We start from the raw sequence: 22,458 nt of genomic DNA on the forward strand, positions 1-22,458 counted from the left end.
GAGGCCGTTCGAAGCTTCTATTTCGGAATTTATAATATAATAGTAATAGAAATAATAATAATAATAATAATAATAATAATAATAATAATAATAATATTAATATTATTATTATTATTATTATTATTATCCTCCTATTTTAGTTATAATCGAGGAATAAAAGCCGGGAATTGTGGGACCATGAAATGTAGGACCCAGTTATCCTTACCAATGGAATTGTGGATTAGTCGTAAGACATCCATAATTATCCTGTTTGATCCGTAATCCAGAAAGAAAGCCCGGAAATAGAAAAGCCAAAATGACTATAAGTAGCTTTCTCATTGGTGAGAGTAATGATTCGGCGGTGGGCGACAGTCTCCGACACGAGTCGAGTCGAGTCGAGTCGTTGACGAGTTAAGGATTTATTCGTCGAGATTAGTAAACCAATTTGAGATTTCATTGCTTTTATAAATAAGCTAAGTTCGAGCATGATTACCAAATAAATCAATCTAACGAATACCGAAAGGTGATTTCTTGGAAAAGGCTTTACTTTTTTTTATTTGTCTAATTTCAAGTATATAGAAATACTATATAACTGATATAGAAATCAAATTATTTGAATTTTTATTTTCTTAAATTGAGAACCATATATTTGAGTACTCCCCTAATATATTTTGAGTCTGAACATTGCTCATGTTCCTAAATATATTAAGAAATGAACTCAAAACATATTAAGAAAATATTTATAAACCTTGTTCCATTTCAAATAAGTATGGTTCTTTCTTTTAAAACAATAAATATTAAAATAATTTGACTTTTACATGAGTTAGAGTGTTGTTATGAACCTATACAAAAAAAAAAATATTTTATATTTTTAAAAACACTAAAACCTCAATATTTTTTATGGAGTTAAAAATGTTTTGAATAATATAAAAAAAAATCCCTCGATAGAAAAAGAAAGAGAAAGAGAAAGAAATGAAATAAATGACTAACTATCAAGTCAAGTCAAGAGTATATTAAGAATTAGACAAAGACAAAAAAAAAAAAAATACTGTTAGGAAAATCTGAAAAAGGGGGCATCTTTCAGGAAAAGCCTAAAAAGAAAGGCTTTCTTTTTATTATGAAAAATCATCCCGGAAAATAATTAGAAAACATAAATAATCGAAAGCATTGTAGCTAACCTTACACGGCTCTTCCTCAAAACATTCAGTGGGATGCTCCTCGATTTGGGAATAGAATGGTTTGCACCGTTCTGCTGATGGCAATTCCACTCTTCCAGCTGCCAAATGCATCCTAGTACTAATGTACCATATATCAGCCAGTTAAAAGGAAGAGTAAAGCTTTTCTTGCACTTTCTGCATCTGGAACAGCTACAAGTGCATAATTTTAGGGGAAAATTCTGTAACCATCAGCATTTATTTAGAAGAACCTGAATTTTTTTTTTAATCGATGACAAGGTCTTCTTCACAACAAAAAAAGAATCAATGCTGGTGTTCTAGTGACAGGGATGCTCACTGCAAGTCTTCCAATAGATGTTGCATCACTGTCTTGTTGCTTATGAGCTTCCCCTAGTAATTTTGGGGTCTATCAAGAACATATTCTGAGTTACTTTGGTTGCTTAATTTCCGTGTTCCTAAAGCACTTCTGTCAGTGAGTAAGCATTGATCATAGGGAAGAAGTTTGGGAACGGTTGAGTGTCATCAGAAGTTAGAATCCGAACCCTCCTGGGAATCCACCACCTGGAAATCCACCATCAAAGTGAAAAGTGAATTGTTGTCCGCCGCCAAAAGGGTTAAAGCCTCCACCTCCCATCCCCGTACCCTCATCAAGATCCTCGCCTCTGTCATATCTTACACGTTTCTCTTCATCACCAAGCACCTTTATTTAAGAAGAAAAGATGATTACACGATCAGATAGTAGTGTGAATCGACCATATGAAAAAAATATAACCATTCCTCATAACTGTTTGAGGATTTCTGCCTTGCCTCAATCACAAATCCAGGTGTGCTATTTGATCAATTTATCATGATAACAACTCAGAGAAAAATGCAAAGAATTGAGAAGCAAAATAAATACATTATTTATTTATGAGAACATACTATATAGCAATCTTGAAACATGGAACATGTATTATCTACTTTAACAAAGACGAGAGGTTGATTCACTTAAGAGTAGTTATTGTTGTCGGTGGTAGATGCCACAGTTCATACAATTTAACCAAGTAGCTGCAATGTATTGGTAAACAAAACAGCACACTGTTTCTAAGCATAACAAGCAATTCGGCTATAGATATAATTATTGTAAATATGTAGCGAGCTTCAACATGGTATGAAAATTATAGTAAAATGACAGTTAGATTATTGTTGCAATATTTTTAAATATCTAAAATATGATTCACCTAACCAATCCGTACTGATGTATCAATCAGCCATCGGTATGATATATATTAATGTACCAACATATAGTACGATGAGACATACTGAGAAACTAGTATGTACTGTCCATACCGATCCCCTATCGGACCGATATGTACCACTCATCAAACGGTATGTTACGGTACAATAAACCTTGATCTAAAATAATTTTGACAATATTGGTTTCTTGGTAATAAGAAAGAAAATAGCCAATTTTCGTGCATAACACCAACAAGGTGTTAATTACTCTCAACTACTTGGAGAGTTGATTGATCCCCTAGTTCTCCATCGATACCCATGGGCAATTCATCAAGTCATTTTAACTCTCTTAAATGATCTCTAGTTCTGTTATCAAAATAATGAAATTAAGGAAGCAAGATAGGTTCAGGAAACAATTTGCAAAATGACACTGCAGCTCGAACTAGCATATACAATAATAATTACTGCTATATGATTGAACAATATGTTGATCGACGCTTTGTGCAAAGCAACGAAAGGCAAGAATGACTGTTCTGCACATGACTTCAATGACAGAAACTATAATACTGAAAAAAGCAAGTAATTGTTAAATGCTGGCTAGAAAGACTTAGTTTCAACTTAAATTACAACAAAAATGAAGCTAGCATTTTTTTCTTTCAAATGTAAAAACTACAGTATCATATAACTACCCAATTCATAGACAACAACAAAAAAAATCACATTCTAAAAAATGATAACAAGAAACCATTATTTTAAGCTAGGAAAACTTCAAATAGAATGCTAGGTTAAAAGGAAAATTTACATCTAAGCCTGTATTACCTCATAGGCAGCAGCAATTTCCTGAAACTTGGCCTCAGCTTCCTCACGGTTATCAACATTCTTATCTGGATGCCACTGTAAAGCAAGCTTCTTGTATGCACGCTTTATCTCTGCAACAGAAGCAGTTTTTGAAACACCAAGGATCTTGTACCAGTCCTTGCGTTTGCTTAATTTCAATGATTTTTCAGCCCTCATCAGTGCTTCTCGAATATTCATGTCCTAAAAATAGAATTACAGTAAGATTTATATCCATCTGACATTTTTTTTCAATTAATTTGATAAAATGCATAATATAGCATGTCAACAAAGTAAGTAATATTGAATTCAATCAAAAACATGAGAATGGAACTATTATGATCCTATTCATGAAATATTCCAACAATGAAACAATTCTTTGTTTGGTTTACGATAATCTTTGCAGAATGGTTAACGTTATGCTGCCAGCAGCTCTTCAGGATTAGCAAAAGTGATCACCCAAAATGGCATCAACATTCTATGATGTTCCAATGACACACTTCTGTTCCACAAGCCTATGTAAAAAGATCAACAATCTGGAATTCATGCTGACCACTTTGGATGATTTCAGGCTTCAAAATCAGATATAACAAAAGCAGTTCTTTTCCAACTGGGATGAATGGACCTAATCAAGAGCTGAGAGATATCTTCGGCAGCAACTCAGAAACACTTACAAATAAATTCTGGGAACTTGTGTAAACATAAAAACTATAATATGCTACTGTTACGCAGAAGAACTTTAATATCAGGATTGAAATCAAATAACAATATATCATATTTATGATGTGCACTTTTTGATGCCATCCAGAAAAACCTTTATTTGATCTGCAAGGACACCGTCTTCGGATCCGAAAACCACAATGATATCGATCTACAAGGAGAACTAAACTCACTTTCTATCTCTTCCTATTCTTTCACAGGACTACTATAATCGATGGATTAGGGACAAGGGAGGATGAGAAAGGAATTGTAATCTCTCAATAACTATCACGTATCCATGTCTCATGGTCTTGTGTCTGTAGTATTTAGTTCCCAGGAGGTCCTGTCTATATATAGACGAGAGCAGAGGGTCTAAAATAAGTGATTATAAGAGTTCCTCTCATCAAGATCATCTCCTAAGATATCCTACCATAAGTGAACTTCCTTTCTATTAGCTGATAACTGTCATCAGATCAGATCTATAATATATTTTATCTAATTAGATAGAGCCACATAATCTAACATTCTCCCACTTGGCCCAATAATTTGTAAGATATAAAAGAAATTCAAAATCAAAATAAACAAAACAAAATTTGTTTAAAAAAAATTTACCTAATTGGATTCTAAAAAATTTTGAAAAACATTTTATACATGGCCATAAATTTTAAGACAAGCCAATAAATCCAATAAGCATAATAATACTACATTAAGTCAAACTATCAATGCGAGTTATAGCAATTATATGTCATCAATGTTACACTCCCTTCTATATACCACAACACTGTTAATCTTTTCTAATATAGTTCATAATGATCCATATAATTTGTCTTGTCAAGACAAACTTATTATTACATTCAACTATAATATGCATAAACATAAATGTAAACAGAATAGCAGAAATAAATAACTTTAATTAAGCAAGAAAAAATGTCAATAATAACATCCACCTGAACACGAGTCATTATATCTTTTATGGTTTGCTTACAAGCCTCATTTTAAAAATATGTTATTTAAATATTTTATACTATAAAGCCTTAGTAAATGGATCAACAATCATCAAGGTGGTGCTTAGGTTCTTAATTGACACTTATTGTTTTTGGACTCTTTCTCTAACCACAAAGTATTTTATCTTGATATGCTTGGAACCACTAGAGTAATTGTCATTCTTAAAGAAGAAAATTGTTGTGGTGTTATCACAAAATATTTTCAGCGGCCTAGCAATTAAGTTGACCACACCAAGTCTTGAGATGAAATTTTACAGTCATAAAATTTGATTTGTGCCCTCAAAACATGTCATAAATTCAGCTTTCACGGTTGATGATGCAATAAGCAATTACTTTAACTTTCCTAAGATTTAATAAAAAATACATCCAATCAAATAATCAAAATATAGTCATGATTAGATTCAATAACAATTAAAAAATAAATCATAGATATAAAGAAAAAATTCTTAATTTCTTAGGGGAAAGACTATAATTTTGTTGATAGGATATAAAGCAAAATTAGAACTTATAAAGGGCAAAACTATCAAAAAGATTAAAATAAAATTAATGAGATATATAAGGGTAAAACTGTAGTTTTATAAAAGAACCCCTACCGCCACCTGGTAACCGTCGCCTGTGTGGCTGTCACCTACGCGACCAACCTAGTGCACGGCCCGCGGTCGTCGCTTGCGTGGCCGTCGCGATGCACGGCCAATGAGGCAGATGACTTGCCGCTTGCGTGGCCATCACGATGTGTGGCTATTGCTATACATAGCCACTTGCTGCTACCACCTGTGTGGCCGCCACAATGTGCAACCATCATTGTGCGCAGCCGCCTACTACTGCTGTGGTGCATACGCTACCCGACACAGTCGCCCATGGCCAACAAATCCACCATAGTGGCCACACGCAACGATGCTATTGCAGTCGCTGCACAACCACTATCGCTGCCACAAGACTATCGATCATTGAAGATCGCAGTCCTCAATAATACTATCGTCGACAACAAGATATCGACGATAATACATTGATCTAATACAAGGAACCTTAAGTCGCCTATAAGCAAGCGACAAGACAGAATAGATAGGAAGTTAGATCGATAATATACACGGATCATTTAAGCATCATAAATCAAAGTTAACAAATCTAAGGTATTTGATTTCAAGAAACTCGACTCTGCTATCAATTGTAAACATAAAAACTATAATATGCTACTGTTATGTGCATGGTTTGCAGTACCGGTCCGTACCGGTCCGACAGGCTTCCGGTACTGTAGCAGTACTGTAGCACCATTATACCGTACCGTACCAGTACCGAGCCCAGGTCGAAACTCCGGTACGGTACGGTATTGCGAACCTTGGTTATGTGGAACTTTAATGCCAAGATTGAAATTAAATAACAATATATCAGATTTACGATGCGTACCTTTCGATGTCATCTAGAAAAACCTTTATTTGATCTACAAGGGCACCATTCTCGGATTCAAAAACTACAGTGTTGTCGATCTATAAGGAGAACTAGACTCACCTTCTCCTCTTTTCCTATCCTTTCACAGAACCACTATGATTGATGGATTAAAGACAAGGGAGGCTGAGAGAGAAATCATAATCTCTCAATGATTATCATGTATCCACGTCTCATGGTCTCATGTCTCTATCTCGTATCCATAATATTTAGACCCTAAAAAGTCTTATATATATATATATATGAACGAAAGTAGAGGGTATAGCATAAGTAATTAAGAGAGTTCCTCTCCTCAAGGTCATCTCCTAAGGAATCCTACTATAATTGGATTTCCTTTCTATTGGCTAATAACCGTCAACAGAATCCAATCAGAACTATAATATATCTTATCAAATTAGATAGGACCACATAATCTAAAAACTTGCACTAAGATTAGGAACCATAAATACTGTTTGGATTCCGAAAGTAAATAAGGCAGAAAGAAGGCTTGATCAATGGAAATCTAAGCTGTTATCATACAGCGGAAGATAGTTACATAAGTCCCATTGACTATATGAATATATTCAAATTACCTAGTTGGACAGTCAAAGGTAATGACAGAGCTACAAGACAGTTCCTTCAAGGAAAAAACACAATGAGGCAAGTGTCAGTAGCTGTAAACTAGGATCAAGTGTGCAAGAAAAGAGAGATGGAAACTTAAGTATCAATTAAAACACAAATCACAAAGGAATGCATTAACTGAGACACTGCATCCTCTGCAGCATTGAAACAGAAGACATTCCACACATTAATCACTTGCCCCCATCAAGCATTTCTGGTGGGGAAAGCTCAAATAATTTTGGAATGCGACAGATTACCCTTGCAACTTGACTCAGTTAATTGGTGAATGGACAAGGATAAGAGTGAATAAGAATGTAAGAGTGACAAAATACTTGCCACCATCATGCATTTCAGGCGGGGAAAGCTCAAATAATTTTGGAATGCGACAGATTACCCATGCAACTTGACTCAGTTAATTGGTGAATGGACAAGGATAAGAGTGAATAAGAATGTAAGAGTGACAAAATACTTGGAAGGAATGAAATAGATAATTCTTCAGGAACAAAGGGAGAAAGAACAATGCTTGAGGCTGAGCTAGACAGTCCAGCTTTTCTACCAAACACAAAAAAGCTCCAATACAATAAGCTCGATGATGCACTGAAGGTCTAGTAGTCCTAGTAATCATCTTACTTGCTAAACATGTCCTTTCCAATAAATATTTTACTTCAGTCTCCAAATTTTATAACATATACAACCATACTGGATAGTGTATACAGGTAACTATGCATGTGCACTCTGCATTTCTAATTACATATGCAACACCATTATAATTTTTGTACAGTATTTACTATGAAAGAAATACACAGAAAGAAATGGATTAGGTAGAAATCATCTTTGCAATAATGATTTTTCTTTTACACAACCAAATGCATCAAATGTAAGTTACTATAATTGACTAAACAATTCTATATAAGACAATTTAATTTAAAGAAGCTATTGAAATCCAAAGTCGTGTATGTTATGCTCTTAAAGAAAAGAAACCATCTATACTTCCTACTCAAGTGTCTGCAAGCAGACAAAACCAACTGCTCCCTTAATTGGTTTCAAAAGAGATGGCTATGCATGAATATAAGCTTGCAAGGAATGCAGAAAGCAGCATCCAAAACAATTTATTTATTTCCATAATGCACACGTGCAAAGATTCAGAACATGCACCAAACCTGTGGAGACTTTTGAGCAGCTATTTTCAAGTCTTCCACTGCTCCATCCCAATCTTCTGTTAGAAGTTTAGCTTCACCTCGCTGCAAAGAAGAAGCTAGGTCTCTTAAACAATGGCCACCAACTCTGAGCAAAAAAGACTACTTGTGCAAGAAGTACTACTGCAATATATTATAGGAACTTCTGGGACACAAAAAATTGTGGTTATTGTTTATCAAAATAATCATATAAAAAATCATATCATAGAAAGAAATAAAATCTGAAAAATACAGCAATTAGCAGTTGTGAGATGCAATAGTAGGAGAAATCATCACTTAGTCAAAGAAGGCAATTTGAACATGTAAATAACTTGGCAACTTAATTACTGCATAGGCCACATTGATCTGAGGTCCAATACATTAGGAAAATCCAGGCTACAGAATTATTTAATCACTTTAATAATAAACATTTCAATCTAATAATATTCCACAGTAAGATCACCATCAAGTAAAATTTAAACAAATGTCTTTCACAAACAAAGATATCTGGGAAATGCAGAAATAAGAAAGGATCTTAGATGAATGGCCTTCAGGTGTCCACACCAATTTTCATCCACAAAAAAGGTTGATAAGTTAAGAAGTAACCCTTGTCACTAAGGCATGCTGATACTTGAACAGACACATACCATATGTACATAGCTTGCCTGAGTGGGCTACTACCTACTCATTCTCTGTAACACTACCTTTTTTTTCACTTGACCTATTTATCCATCCAATAAAACCTTCAAACTGTTATGTGCACTTGATCCACATGCCAATGACTCAGGAAGCAAGACTTTCATTTTCATGGCATGCTCTCACGGCAGTAATTTGCATTGTAGGGGCAAGAGAGGTACCAATTGGCACAGGCACCATACAGCCTATAGCTACATTGTAACATCCAACAGAATTGTGGTGCACCAGGGTCATGCCACAATGGTACCTGCCAGTCAGCATGAATAAACATGGCATGTGGAATTCCTGTTGAATAGTACTCCACATGGATGTGATCTTTGCACTCCTAACATATTACCAGAATTCAGAACCTCTGATCCTATTCAAAATTATGTCACTGATGAACATAGTTCTACTTTTGGTCAAACCTTAACCTATATATCTCTAAAATATTAGGGGACTAGAGAGGGTAGCAAGAAATGATCGTGGATGTACTTTAGCTGCAGGCAGCATACAATAATATTAAATGAATTTTCAGAACAAATATTTTGATATATTGGATTCACAAATTCAATGGCTTGGAAAGTGTTTTAATTTCATTAAAAATGCATCTAAGTACACTGTTTTCAGGGTGTTCAAAAATTGTTTGTAAAAATTATGAAACTACAATTGCTCCAGACATGTTCAGATTATAGTTTCTACTTTCTAACAAGATTACAAGTAAACTGAGTAAGTAATACATCCAACAGAGTTTGAAAAACAAGATGTCAAAACAGAAACATGAACAAGCATTATTCCATAGGCACTCTGGTAGAGCTTCCAGCACTTATGTTGAAGTATCATGTCTATATGTTCACTCTGCACCCCTTAGTGCCGGTCAAATGATAAAAATAGAATGAGGACTGATAGAACTTGAGAATATAGCCACTCAAAAGGTCATAACAAACCTGGACCAAGGCCTCAACAAGCTCTTCATCAATGTTGAGCACTTCTGTGCAACTATCAATAGCATCTTTTCCTCTCCCAAGTTTAACCAAAACCTTGCACAATCCAAGGTGAAGGTGCACGTTATGTGCTGTGTGATTGGGGTCCAATGCAAGGGCAGCCTTGAAGTCCTCAACAGCCACACGTAACTTTCCCTTAGCAGCATTGTCTTCTGCCTGAAAGAATCTCAGTAATGTAATGAATATTCTAATAGTTAATGATATTAGAATTTACATAACGCTTCTAAATTATCGTCCTTTTCTTACACTTTTTGTCTTCTTTAGCAGATTTTTTAATCCAAAATATGCTTTCTTCAGATCACTATGCTCTGGGTCTAGACGCAGCCCTTTCTGATAGTGCCTGGTAATCATAAAAGAAATTTTAGAAGCAACATTAAGATCCCTAAGTGGAAGTTCCAATAAAAATTCAGAAAAGCAAACCTCAATGCAACATCATGATCGGAGAGATAATAATATGCCCGACCACGTACTAGGAGTGCCTCCAAGTTATCTTCATCTTCTTTTAGTATAAACCCACTTTCTGAAATTACACTAGAGTAATCTTTCAGAGCCAACAGTAGTTTCACCTTGAGAATTTTTGCCTGCAAATACAAACTTACGCAGCGTAAGACTGCAGCAAATAGATAAATATCTTGTCTAGTATGCATAACTGAACATAATATATTCCAAAAAGTACCTCCAAGCAGCCTGACGAATAGACAAGGACAATTTTATTAATGTAGTCCAGTGCTTTTGAATGGTCACCGGAGTCAAAATGACTATATGCAGAATTCAGTGCATCTTGGGCCTGCAATGACTTAGAAAGATCCTTCTCAACTGAAGAAGTTCCAGGCTTTAGCTCCAGGAATTTTTTGTAGTCCTTCCCAGAGTCCTCAAACCTGCATTTGTCAATGTTTTCCTTATTTCTGTCATAAAAGCTATATCACCCACAAAAGTCAGAATTCCTGTGTCATTGTGTAGCTATTACTTTTGACCAAACTGTGGTATGTGGTTACCATCCACTATGTTTATTGATTTTAAGGAACTCTTTTGTTTTTGAATTTATAATATCTAGAAAACTCTCGTGGGTTAGTTATGTATGACTCATCAAGGTCAGCTCTGGCTTTTGTATAATCATTATAAGACACCAATTTAGGGATGCAAAATTATTTTACGTCTAACATGCAATATAGGGAATTCATCAGCAGCAAGACCTTATCATCCCAATCCTCCTCTTTCTTCCCCTTCAGTTGCTTCGTTTTTTCATGTAGGTTTTGACTATTTAGATTTCATTATTCTCCGAAAGATACCTTCATGTGAGATCCACAAAAGGCCATCTTACCCAATACACTACATATGCTTTTTCTGCCCGACACGCTATGTTCAATTCTCTGGAGGCAAATATATAGTTGCAATAAGTTCAGCATCATATTGTCAAAAATCTAAAGAACAGTAAATGGCTGCTCAAACAACTTAAAAGCTACAAGCCTCTTCTTAGACAGAAATGCTAACACTTATTATTTTCCAAGCTCAAGTCACCATATTTTCTTATACTTTGTGATATATTCAACCAAACAAAATGAAGAATGAAGATACAAACTTCAGATTCTCGATGAAACAAATCGGTGCCTGTTAAATGGGTTACTAAGATGCTTTGTGAGTAATCACCGCATCAAAAAGTTAAGCATACTAGAACATTTAATTTGATCACAATAGAAGAGAAGATGAAAGAAAATACAGCACATATCTGCTGAAAGTTATTTGTCACTTTCTTGCATCACTCCATTATTTAAGACCTTTAACAACAATGATTCTAGATCCAACATTGCAAAGAAGAATTATCAAACAAGGTACAACTTTGGTGGCGATAATGATACAAATTATGATCCCCTCAGATAATTCCATTCTATATATCACCTCTAAGACTTATTCCAGGAATAAGAACCATATACCTTCAAGGCTTCAACAATCTTCTCGCTTTGTCTTAAAAATGTTAAGCAGATATATACACAATATTCCATTCTAGATACTATATCTTATTGTTTGTTTTCCAATTCACAAGTTATTCTAAACACTTCAGTACAAATGGTAAGACCCATACTAAAAGCATCAAAAAAGCTTTTTCTGTTGCATCATCAGTTCATGACTTGTTGCAATGCCAGACAAACAAACAAAATGAATTGATACAAGGTCAGCAAACAACAAAATATTAAATAAACATACCTACATAGGTGAAGAAAAGCAGTAGCACGCTGCTGGTAGGCCTCTGATAGATTTGGATCTGCTTCTATAGCAGCATTTAAAAGTCCAACTGCATCGTGGTGTCGCTTCACTTTTATCATTTCAGAGGCTCTTTTCAATAAGTCTAGAGCATCACCTGTTTGGCTGTCTTCATATATGCTAAAGCAGGATCAGAAAACTACAAAGTCTGGGATTATATAAATTTTGTATATAACTTAATAATTGTATTAAAACAATAGAAATAACCACCAGAAAACACTCTTTGAAAGAAGGTACAAACAAGAGTCATTTTAAGTTTACATTAGATAGAGCAATAGAATTGTAAGTGTAATTTTAGCATTAGAAAATATAATAACCTATTCAATTACTGGAATGAGATGTAATCATTAGTTAAAACTTGGCATCAAAGCCCTTTTGCAGGTCTATGCAATCAAAGTAAAGCATGAAACCAATCGGTAAACCTGTCTGTGGTTGTCTATGTTCTATCTAGAATCTACGAATGGCAATTTGGAAGCAAATATAGAGAGGTCAAACAAAAAGAGGCTGTCGTAGTAGCATATTATGAGAAAAGAAAAGACAAGAATGACAAGCAAATAATTATTAGAACAGATGGAGACGTGTGTATTTTTAAATTTGGCAGTTCCTTGGTTTCAGTAACTTTGCTCTATCGTCTGGGTTTTCAATCAGAAGTTGTGAGCATATTAGAATTGCCATGAATACCTCTCCACATCGACAATATAGTTTCTTTTGTCTACAGAAACAAAGGGAAATTATGATAAATACTAAGCTCATAATAGAGGTAATATGTGCTCTATCAGCCTATTAGTGTTTCTAATGTCCTTAGAATGATAAACTATATGCTCAATCCTATCAATATATCCTCTTGCTAGAAAGTGTTCAAAAAAGGCATCCATCTTCTATCACTTATAATGAATTTTGCATATCACAGACCCTCTAAGAGAATACTTTCTACAGTTTTTGGAGCAATCATGCTCCAGGATCATCATATAGGTTTCCTATGTATCTGGCACATCAAGCTATCTACAACATCAGCCACTCTAACCAACATATTCAGGCACAAAAGAGTCAGTTGTGGTTGTCCCATGCAAATAATTAAATGTACCTTCCAACAAAATGATGAACTCAAACAAGATTAATTCTAATCATGCCCAGAAAGCTAAATGGTTAAAGGATGTGCTAATCAGAAAAAATGACTAAGGTATTGATAAATTTTTTGTTTTAATTTTTATGATATAACCATAATTCTAGAAACCTATAGAGCCTAACAATTATCCTTTCGAAAGAAATTTGCTAAACGTCGAAGCGCTACTTCACCAACGAGGCATTAAAAGTCCAGTCTTCCACTCAAATACAAGTTTGTCTCTCTCTTTTTTTCCTCTCCCTTTGACTTAGTGTTCATCCTTAGGAAAATGCTAAGTGGATTAAAGTACATAAAATCACTTGTTTTTATCAGCTTAACCTCAAGGAATCAATTTGAGGCTCTTACTAAGCACCCCAAGCAACAAACTTGGAGGCACAGCAGTTAGCAGCACCAAGCGATCTACAACATCAACCACAGAACCAAAAAAACCAAATGGCTTAAAGACCAAAAGGTCCACAACGAGTACCGCATTTGACACATCAAATCTAGAATCATGAGCTCCGAAAGGCTCCAATCACGAAACGAAGAAGAAACAACAATGATAGAGTACCCTGGGCGGAGAAGACCGGCCGGTGGAAGGCGGAGAGCAGGTGGAAGAAAAGAAGGGGCAGGACCGCGGTGGCGGCCGAGCGTCGGATCCGCACGACCATCGAGAAGATGGTTCACCGATTTTTCCCAGGGCGACGAATCGATGAAGGGAAGAGCAGATCGAGGAGAAAGTGGTGGCTACTGATCGGTCGTGGAAGCTGCGTCCCTCGGCTCGTCGCTGTCCGAGATTTGGCTTCCCCCCACCCCACCCCCCTTGTTTTCCTCTCTTGTTCTAGTTTCTAGTTCGGTTTTCCTCCCATTTCTAATGGCGTTTCCCTTCGGTAATTTGAATATCTACAGGAACGCTTCGATTCGAAACCCGCTTTCTTACCTGTTATAGTGTCGAAGCCTGTTGTGGGACTCACATAAATCACCAATGAAAAGGCAGATAAGACTCAGGGAAGGGCGTTAAGAAAATGTAGATGACGCATTTTTATTCTAGGACCTCGCCACCGGGGCGATACACGTCAATTCGGCCAATGAGGGGCGCCCACGTAAACCATGGCCCTTACGCTCGGTTTTCTACTGCGGGCTTCACAAGCCCGGCCTGCTGTGAACCGCATGAGACGCATTTGCGAGCCAATGAATAATGATTAGGGTTTTGAGTCTAATAGTATCATGCTACTGTCATGAATGATCTTTTTCATTGGGTGCATGAAATTTTATTTTGACAGTATGATATAAAATACTCTCTTAATATGTTTAATTTCAAAGTTCATGATAGGATCAACAAAAGAGAGAGAGACTCCTTGAAATATCACATTTGTTTTATATCTAAATGATATGGTCAAATTTGATTGGCAAAGATATCACAGCCACTCAGTATCACAGCCTCTATAGTTTTATACCAATTCTTAATCAGACTATTATATACCAATAACATGTTATTATGAACTGAACTAAAAAACAAAAACATTTGCCCCATTGTTATGCTGTAACTAATCATGCTTTGAAAACCATCAATATCGAAATCAATGGGAAAAAAATGAATCAATCTATGTATTCCAGCCAGACCTGGTAGAAATAGCATCTGCCTTCTCTGCTACTTCTTCACCCACAGAAATGGCACTTAAACATATTGATGCTCTGATCCACCAAGTCTTCTTATAATCAAATTGCAGACAAGCTGATTAGCTTAAAGATAAACATTAGATTCAGATCAATATTTATCAAGACTCTAGTACAGAAGGGAATCGAGCTATGGGTAACTCTACTGTGATGTCAAAAATAAAAGATGAAGTGCATTTAAAGTTTAAACTGTTGAACCCAAATGAGATTTAATGGCAGAAAAAAAAAAATAAAGTTTTTTTGTGCGTGCCCGCCGAGAACCAGTAATAAGCATGGTTCAGGTGAAAGTTACAACACACCTATTTTTAGCAGGTTAAGTGGTAGTCGAAAAGTAATAACCAGAAGAAGCAAAACAGTACATAAAAGAAAAGAAAAGCACAATTTTCCTTCCACCACAAATACAAGATTAAGATAACAAGTCCTGCCCCTCACTAATGAATTGACTATCTAGTGGTCAACTCAACAAATGGTTATAGGACATAAACTCCAAAAGACGTGCTTGACATGTATTTGCATTTGCAATTCAACATGAGGAATCCTCTTAAGTCCTGGCACATAGAGCCACAACGTTACGTATTCATCCGGTATGCGCACCTTTGTACATGGAATCTGCCACTCTTCCACCACTTATCTTGGTAATTGCTGCAAATGATCTTTGAAAGTGTCATTTCTTGAGCCCAGATTCTGGAAGAGGAGGACGAGAACCCAAAATGAGCTTATTATCCATGTGAAGTAGGAAAGAAGAGCTACACATCATAGTAAGTGCTGCAATTAATAATTTAAAGTGTTATTTCTTAAGCCCAGACTCCAGAAGAGGATGAACACCCAAAATAAGTTTATCGTCCATGTGATAAGTAAAGAAAATGCCAGACAACTCAAGGGTCAGCCACTTTGGGTGGCATCAATCAATACATCTCCAATGCAAGAGAGACAATTGAAGACAACAAATTATATGAATTGAGCTGGTGCTGTTCATACAGATCAAAAGGCTGGAAAATATCAGAGAAGATGTTTCAGCAGAGGACAAAAGGCGAAGATAGATAAAAAGAAAGAGGGATAAAAGTAAGATATCTTCAGGTATAAAACAGAGGTAACAACAAGAGGCAGCCTGATAGAACTAATGTTATTCCAATTTTTTTTTTTCACCTACAGTTTGCATTAACAGTAACTCTAACCCTCATTCAAATAACTTTAAACAAACACATCATTTTTTTTTCAAATGATTATGTCAAGAAAAGATGACATATTTAGGCCATATCCCTATCCGTACATGGGACACATAACTAATTCATCTTTTATCAGTAAGTTTGATAGAACACCATCCATACTTACATAGATGGAACTGCAACTGCCCCGAGTTTGAACCTGGAATTTTAACTACCATATGTGTGCAATTGAGTCTTCCATCCAGGTCCATATTTAGGGCATATCACTATTCATACATGAGGCATCCGACTGAATCATCTACTAAGGGTAAATTGGTTAGACCACCCTCCATCTTCACAAAGATGGAAGCTGCATCTGCTCTAGTGAATCTGAAATGTTAACCATCAAACATAAGGAAATGATTCTTCCATCTAGGCCCACCTAATAGGATCAGTAGACAATCACATGGCTCTCGCTCAACATCTATATCTATGGTAAAGGAAGCAGAAGTTAGGGATCTCCTGCATTTGGTGAACCAATTTCAACTCTCCTACTTCCTCCCTTTCTCAACTTCTGCTCCTAGCACAGAAAGGAAAAGGGATCCTAGGCAAGGATGCAAAGCCAAAATTTAGTCCACCCACCAAAAGGAAACAGTTCCCTAATTTGGCCGTTTGTAATAAACTTGAACAGGAAGATGCTCTGGGCATTAAGCTGTCTAATTGTTCTACCGACATGACACTAACCTGTTTCAAGAATCCATCCTCCCCTTGACACTTCACTCTCCAGGACAAAGATAAAAAGATTTAAAACCTCCAATGCAACATATTTGACAACCAAAACCTACTCTCATGTAGGGCACAACCAAGGTTGTTAAACTTGCTAAAGTGCAATCTTACAGCCCAGATAAGTTGGAATCGATTGTTTAACCTCCTCCCCAGACGACACACGACTTGTTGCACCGATCATCAAAATGTTGGAATCGGCCTAACTCGCAACTCGACTCGGTAAGATCGATCAACTCGAATCGAGTTTACTAACACAACTTGATGAGCTTCACATAAAAGGGAAAAAAACAAACACTCTGATGACGTGCGAGGCTATGAACAACATATGAATGATGCGGAGACAAGAGCCCTAGACTGTTGTTGTCACTAGCAACGAGAGGGTGTCGACAACCTTGCCTATTGTTCAAGGTGACATTGATTTTCACTTCCTCCCCCGTAGCCCAAAGGTACTATCGATGTCTCTCCTCTCCTCTCCTCTCTAAATCAAGTTTACTAAGTCAACTTAATGGGCTTAACTAAAAGATTAAAAAAAAAACACTCAACGACATACAAGGCTACAAACAACATACAACTAATGAGGAGATGAGAGCCCTAGACTGTTGCTACTGCTAGCAATGATAGGCTGTCTCGTTATTGATTGGTCATTCAAGGTAATGCTGATTGTCACTTCCTCAGCGCAGCTCAAAGGTACTATTCATGTCTCTCCTCTTCTCCTCTCCCCATCCTCTCTTCCCATCTGCTCACCTTTCTTCTCCTTCCCTTTCTCCCATCTCGTTTCCTCCCCTCCTACCCTCATGTCCCATCTCCTCTTCTTTCTTCTCTTTCATTTTCTTCTAAGAACAATTTCACCATCCTCTTTGTCCTTCTTAATTTTATTTTTTTCGTGTGATAAATTTTTTCAATACTTAAATGATATTTAGTATATGCTCGATGATATTTAAAATGATAAGACACCACTTGATATGATCTTTTCAATAAACTTACATTTTATTTTCCTCCGGTTGCTTTCAATTTCTATACCATACTCCCATCCAATACCTGATCAATTTCCAAGAACATTTTTTTCCTTAAAGCCATATATTCTAACAAAGCAATTGAAAATGGACAATCAACTGAAAGATATTTTTCTGATGGAAGAAAATATAAATTAATAATTGATGGTTAATAACAGAGTATGCAGTTCAAGTGTTCACATAGTATACAGTTCAAAAAAGATGTTTAGCAAGATGAAATATCTTGGTTTCATAAAAAGACACTTGGATTATTAACAATGAATCTTGCAAGAGCTGAGACAAAGAAAAATCCCAAGATGAACAACCGAGTAGACTTTTACAATGGTCCTTTCATGCAACAAAAGAAAAGATAAACATGCCGAACCACTAGAGTATCATACATACAGTAAGAGCACAAACATAAAATGCACTACATTTATGAAGAATAGAAGAGAAGAGGTGAGAAGAGTACGGAACAAAACAGTCGAAAGGAAAGAGAGGAGAGAGGTGAGGAGAAGAGAGAGGAGGGAGAGAAAAGAGAAGGATCGAACAAGAGAGGAGACAAGAAAAGAGATGGGAGAAGAGGGGAGATCTTTTTCCCAAGCATGATTACTATCAAATTGCTTCTTCAACAAGAAAAGGACCACACAAGAAACCTTTTCAGTGTTACACAGAAACAGAATGCCGTAAACTGACATTTACGGACCCATAACTGGATCCAAAAAATATAATCAACCTATTGCGCAAACATCATTTCAGTATCATGTATCACATTTGTTGATAATTTTTTCAATGAGAGAACGAGCGAGTACAGTAACAGTTGACTTAATTGAGACACTTAAAGGAGTCATCTTCCAACGGGACTTTCACAAAAGACATAATTTAACAAATACCTTATCCAAACAATTTGGCATAAGTGCTACACTCCAGAAAGCCCTAAAAGGCTCTCTTGAATATCACAATTTGGTCCTTTGTTCCATGTCAGATGGCTCCAAAAAACAATTGGCATTGTAGCACAAAAAAACACTCTCCAACCAAATAAAAGCTATCAATCTCATGCAACAAAAAATTGTTTCTTAACACACATCGTATCGTACAGATGATTCAACTACTACTTGAACAGCTGATCAAACAAAATACTTAAGGCGATTAAGAAGATCACTCAGTGATGATAACTTGCATCTAGCGACAAAAAGAATCCTTCTAGTATCGACAGAAAGATCCAATTCCAACATTCCTTTAAGCTATGAAAAAAGGTCTCAACTTTACAATTCTAACCTTATATAAAAAGGTATTTCTACGACATTACATCATATATCCAATTACCCACACACAATCAAACCGCAGTCACCAATGAACAAAAAAAAAAAAGATATTTCCAGCTAAAGCAAATAGAAATCTTCAAAATGAAATTGGAAATCGATAGAGAAGACTACAGAGATTAGAAAGACTAATAGTAGCAGGAAATCACAAAGCTGTAAACGAGCTCTCACCAAGAATCAGAATATAATGAGCAGCGAGAAAAGCATGTACACGAGCCAACAAGCGTAGGCGATGAGACCACGGTGCTCATCTCCGCACGATGCCAACTCCACCAGAAACCCCGTGCACACTCTCGTTGACCACAGCACAAACACCGCCGCCAACAGAAAGATCACAACGCCGTCGTGGGGCACAAGAAGGGACAGAGCCGAGAAGATCACCATCGGCAGCATACAGTACCCAATCAGGCTCAAGCACAGGTACAGATCCAAGTTCCCGTTGCGTCCCGCGAGCATATTGAAGACCACGTAGAGAAAGAGGGTGGCGACGGTGACCCAACCCAAGATGATCCCGAAGTGGAACTTTCCGGCGAGAAGCTGGAAGAGCCCGAATGCCATGAGGAAGAGGAAGGGTCCGGAGAGGTCGGCGTCCTCGTGGAGACTAGGGCTCACGCGAAAGGGGTTCAGGATCGAGACGGTCTTGCGCCAGATCTGGCGGGTGTTGATGCCGAGCTCCTCGAGGAGGGGCGGCTCGTCCTCGAAGGAGCCGGGGACGGAGGCAGAGGAGAAGACGGGGGCGGAGAAGGAGGAGGAGGCCGGGGCGGATCCGATGTCGAAGGACATGAAGGGGAGGGGAGGGTTGGCGGGGCCGGGGTTCGAGGGGCGAGGCGGCTGGAAGGGCTGCGGGGCCGTCCCCGGCGCGCGACGCTGGTGGGGGACGTTGGGATTCCCGGCCGACGAGGGGAAGACCACCGGCGGAACGGAGAACTCCTTGGCCATCACGGCGATCGGAGTCGAGATGCTGAGTCAGGACTCGGTAAGTACGGCGAGTTGGGTTGTGCCTCGCAGAGTGTCAATATGGCATTTATATGGCTAAAACGAGTTTGCGTGTTACTTCAACTTCAACACGTCCTTAACCTATAATTGTTTTCAGCCATTAAATATATATATATATATATATATATATTTATATTTCAAATTAATTTTGAAAGTACGAACTCTCTTGAAAAGTCCTCTTTTTTTTTGAATTTTTTTGGAGGTATATTTTTCATATTTTTTGAAAGATATATCTCATTAATTATAAATCTAAAAATGTCCTATGATAAAACAACTATTATACTATGCTTGATTGGATGCATAGGGTGTATTAGTCCAATTCTTTTTTAAAAAAAAATTATATTATTTTAAGAGAAATATCAAAAAATATTATAACTTATTTTAAAAAAATGTAACAACTAATATAGAAGTTTCCCAAATCGATTGTTCCTATTTATAAATATTTGTCGGTCATTAATACACGATGAATAGTCCATATTAGTAAGTGCTCCCTTAGTGTTAGAAAGGAATCTATATCCACTATTAAGAGTTCCATATGACTATCGGAAGAATCGATAGCCATCAATATTCTGTTGATCATATTAAATGCTCATACCTTATTCAACATGGATTGACATTTATTATTACTTACTTTGGGCTCTTTCTTTACAGTATTCTTTCGTTTCCATTTGGCCAGCAAAGGAAGTCCGATCTCATCGACAACAAAAATACACATTAATAAACAGTGATGCAAAGCTCTGCCGCGACCAAAACTTAACCATCGACAATTTGATGTTTCACGTTTCACTTTTTCTTGGCAGCAGCTTTTGGTGATCTTCGCACCGGTGGGATCCTTCTTCTCGACGCCCTTGATCACTCCCACGGCCAGAGTCTGGTCCATGTCCCTTCTCAAGCTCCTTTCCGGATCGCCTGTCGATCTTGGTGAGGAGCTTAGCAAACTCGACTGCTATGTGGGAGGTGTGGCAAACTTGACCGGGGCATAGCCATTGCCAATCTGACCAGGGTGATTCATGATGATGACCTGAGAAGTGAAGCTGGCAGCCTCCTTAGCAGGATCTTCCTTGGAATTGGATGCAACAAAGCCTCTCTTGAGATCCTTGACGGCGACGTTCTTCACGTTGAAACCAACATTGTCACCAGGGAATATCAATGGTAATTCCTCTTTCACGCTCAGCTTTAAGCTTGTCAAGCACCCAAGCATACTTGAATGATCTCTTGTTCATCTCCGCGGCCTCCTTTTCGAACCTCTCAATTACACGCTTGTCAATGCCACCCAACTTGTAAATGAGATGGCCAGTGGTGGTTGACTTCCCAGAGTCGACATGACCAATTACCACAATATTGATATGAACCTTCTCTTTACCCATGATGACCACAAGCGAGTATTAACTGCAGAAAGTGAAGTGAAATTCCAATCAAAAAAGAAGAAAAACATAGCATTCCATACAATCTATAACGATGAGGAGGAGTGACTTATGTCATGCAAATAGGAAAAAGGTGCACCATGGAACGTTGTGAACTAAATGGCAAGTAGAAGTTCCTAACCAAAGTACAAAAAAGTTGGCACCAGCCATATATATCTTCTTGAAATGATGACTTCATAGGACATAAAAATGTTTCAACTTAATTGGGTAAGAAACTTATTAGTCAACAACTACACCTGCAGCACAAACTGGAAATTGTGCAGCTAAGCCTAAACCTATGCTGATACCTTGACCCTTGAGGGCTTCTACAAGATCATCTTTTACTTACATTTACAGCTAAAGTTGTATAGGTTTTAAAAAAAAATGCAAATTCTGTATTGGATAAAACTACAAGACAGTTGACTTTGCACAACACACAACAAAAGTCAGTAGCATTTTAATGTGTTCTTAAGCAGAATTAGTATATTAATCAGAATAAGTATGTTCCAATCTCAAAGTGGAAAAAGGAATAACAGTTTCTAGCAAGTATTAGACATTTATAGTTCAAGTCACATTAACCAGAATTTGAGCACCAACAGTTGCTACACCAAACCCATAAATAATGGAAAATTTACTATGTAAAAGTCAATAAGCATAACCAGATGACATGAATGAAACTGCAAGAAGCAACAGTTTAGAAGTTGTCCCCGTGAGAACCTTAATCTCAAATAAAGACTAAGATGAAACATTCAACATAAATATGTAACTAGCCTTATCAATAATACACAACCAAAATTGATCACACTATCATGAACTCCAAACCTTGAAAAAGTAACAAAATTATTCACCTAGATATCCAACTTGAACCAAAGAGATACCCTATTTCCAATCCCATTACATCAATAATAAAAAAAAACTCCACATCGTCCAATAGAATTTGTTCCACACTCGATGGTTCGCATCTCTCTCGCTG

At 36.9% G+C, this 22,458-nt stretch overlaps 2 protein-coding genes across 3 annotated transcripts; both read right to left on the reverse strand.

Moving 5' to 3' along the window:
• Window positions 1-1,598: 1,598 nt before the first annotated feature.
• LOC135606110 (dnaJ protein P58IPK homolog B-like) lies at window positions 1,599-14,007 on the reverse strand. Its single transcript, XM_065096914.1, has 9 exons — window positions 13,736-14,007; window positions 12,006-12,171; window positions 10,480-10,681; window positions 10,224-10,384; window positions 10,050-10,143; window positions 9,747-9,959; window positions 8,110-8,190; window positions 3,189-3,407; window positions 1,599-1,854 (listed from the first exon to the last, which is right to left on the reverse strand). The coding sequence occupies exons 1-9, from the start codon at window positions 13,833-13,835 to the stop codon at window positions 1,684-1,686; spliced, it is 1,407 nt and encodes a 468-aa protein (XP_064952986.1). The 5' UTR covers window positions 13,836-14,007; the 3' UTR covers window positions 1,599-1,683.
• A 1,194-nt stretch (window positions 14,008-15,201) lies between these two features.
• On the reverse strand, window positions 15,202-20,099 carry LOC103974389 (uncharacterized). Of its 2 annotated transcripts, none has more exons than XM_065096915.1 (2): window positions 19,258-20,099; window positions 15,202-15,606 (listed from the first exon to the last, which is right to left on the reverse strand). In XM_065096915.1, exon 1 carries the CDS (start codon window positions 20,023-20,025, stop codon window positions 19,264-19,266), a length of 762 nt encoding a protein of 253 aa, XP_064952987.1. In that variant the 5' UTR covers window positions 20,026-20,099; the 3' UTR covers window positions 15,202-15,606; window positions 19,258-19,263. The 2 variants fall into 2 exon arrangements, with proteins under 2 accessions (XP_064952987.1, XP_009387481.1); XM_009389206.3 differs by having other exon boundaries at window positions 15,202-15,525; window positions 19,258-20,097.
• Between the last annotated feature and the right edge of the window lie 2,359 nt (window positions 20,100-22,458).

The sequence above is a fragment of the Musa acuminata genome, chromosome BXJ2-2 (assembly GCF_036884655.1).
Source record: "Musa acuminata AAA Group cultivar baxijiao chromosome BXJ2-2, Cavendish_Baxijiao_AAA, whole genome shotgun sequence".
NCBI classification, from domain to species: Eukaryota; Viridiplantae; Streptophyta; class Magnoliopsida; order Zingiberales; family Musaceae; genus Musa; species Musa acuminata.

Coding starts and splice junctions, on each gene's coding strand:
- LOC135606110 (XM_065096914.1), bottom strand. CDS start 13,835: ATGGTCGTGCGGATCCGACGCTCGGCCGCCACCGCGGTCCTGCCCCTT. Junction 12,172..13,735: donor GCCGGTCTTCTCCGCCCAGG/GTACTCTATCAT, acceptor GCATATATGAAG/ACAGCCAAACAGGTGATGCT. Junction 9,960..10,049: donor TGCTAAAGAAGACAAAAAGT/GTAAGAAAAGGA, acceptor AGATTCTTTCAG/GCAGAAGACAATGCTGCTAA.
- LOC103974389 (XM_065096915.1), bottom strand. CDS start 20,025: ATGGCCAAGGAGTTCTCCGTTCCGCCGGTGGTCTTCCCCTCGTCGGCC.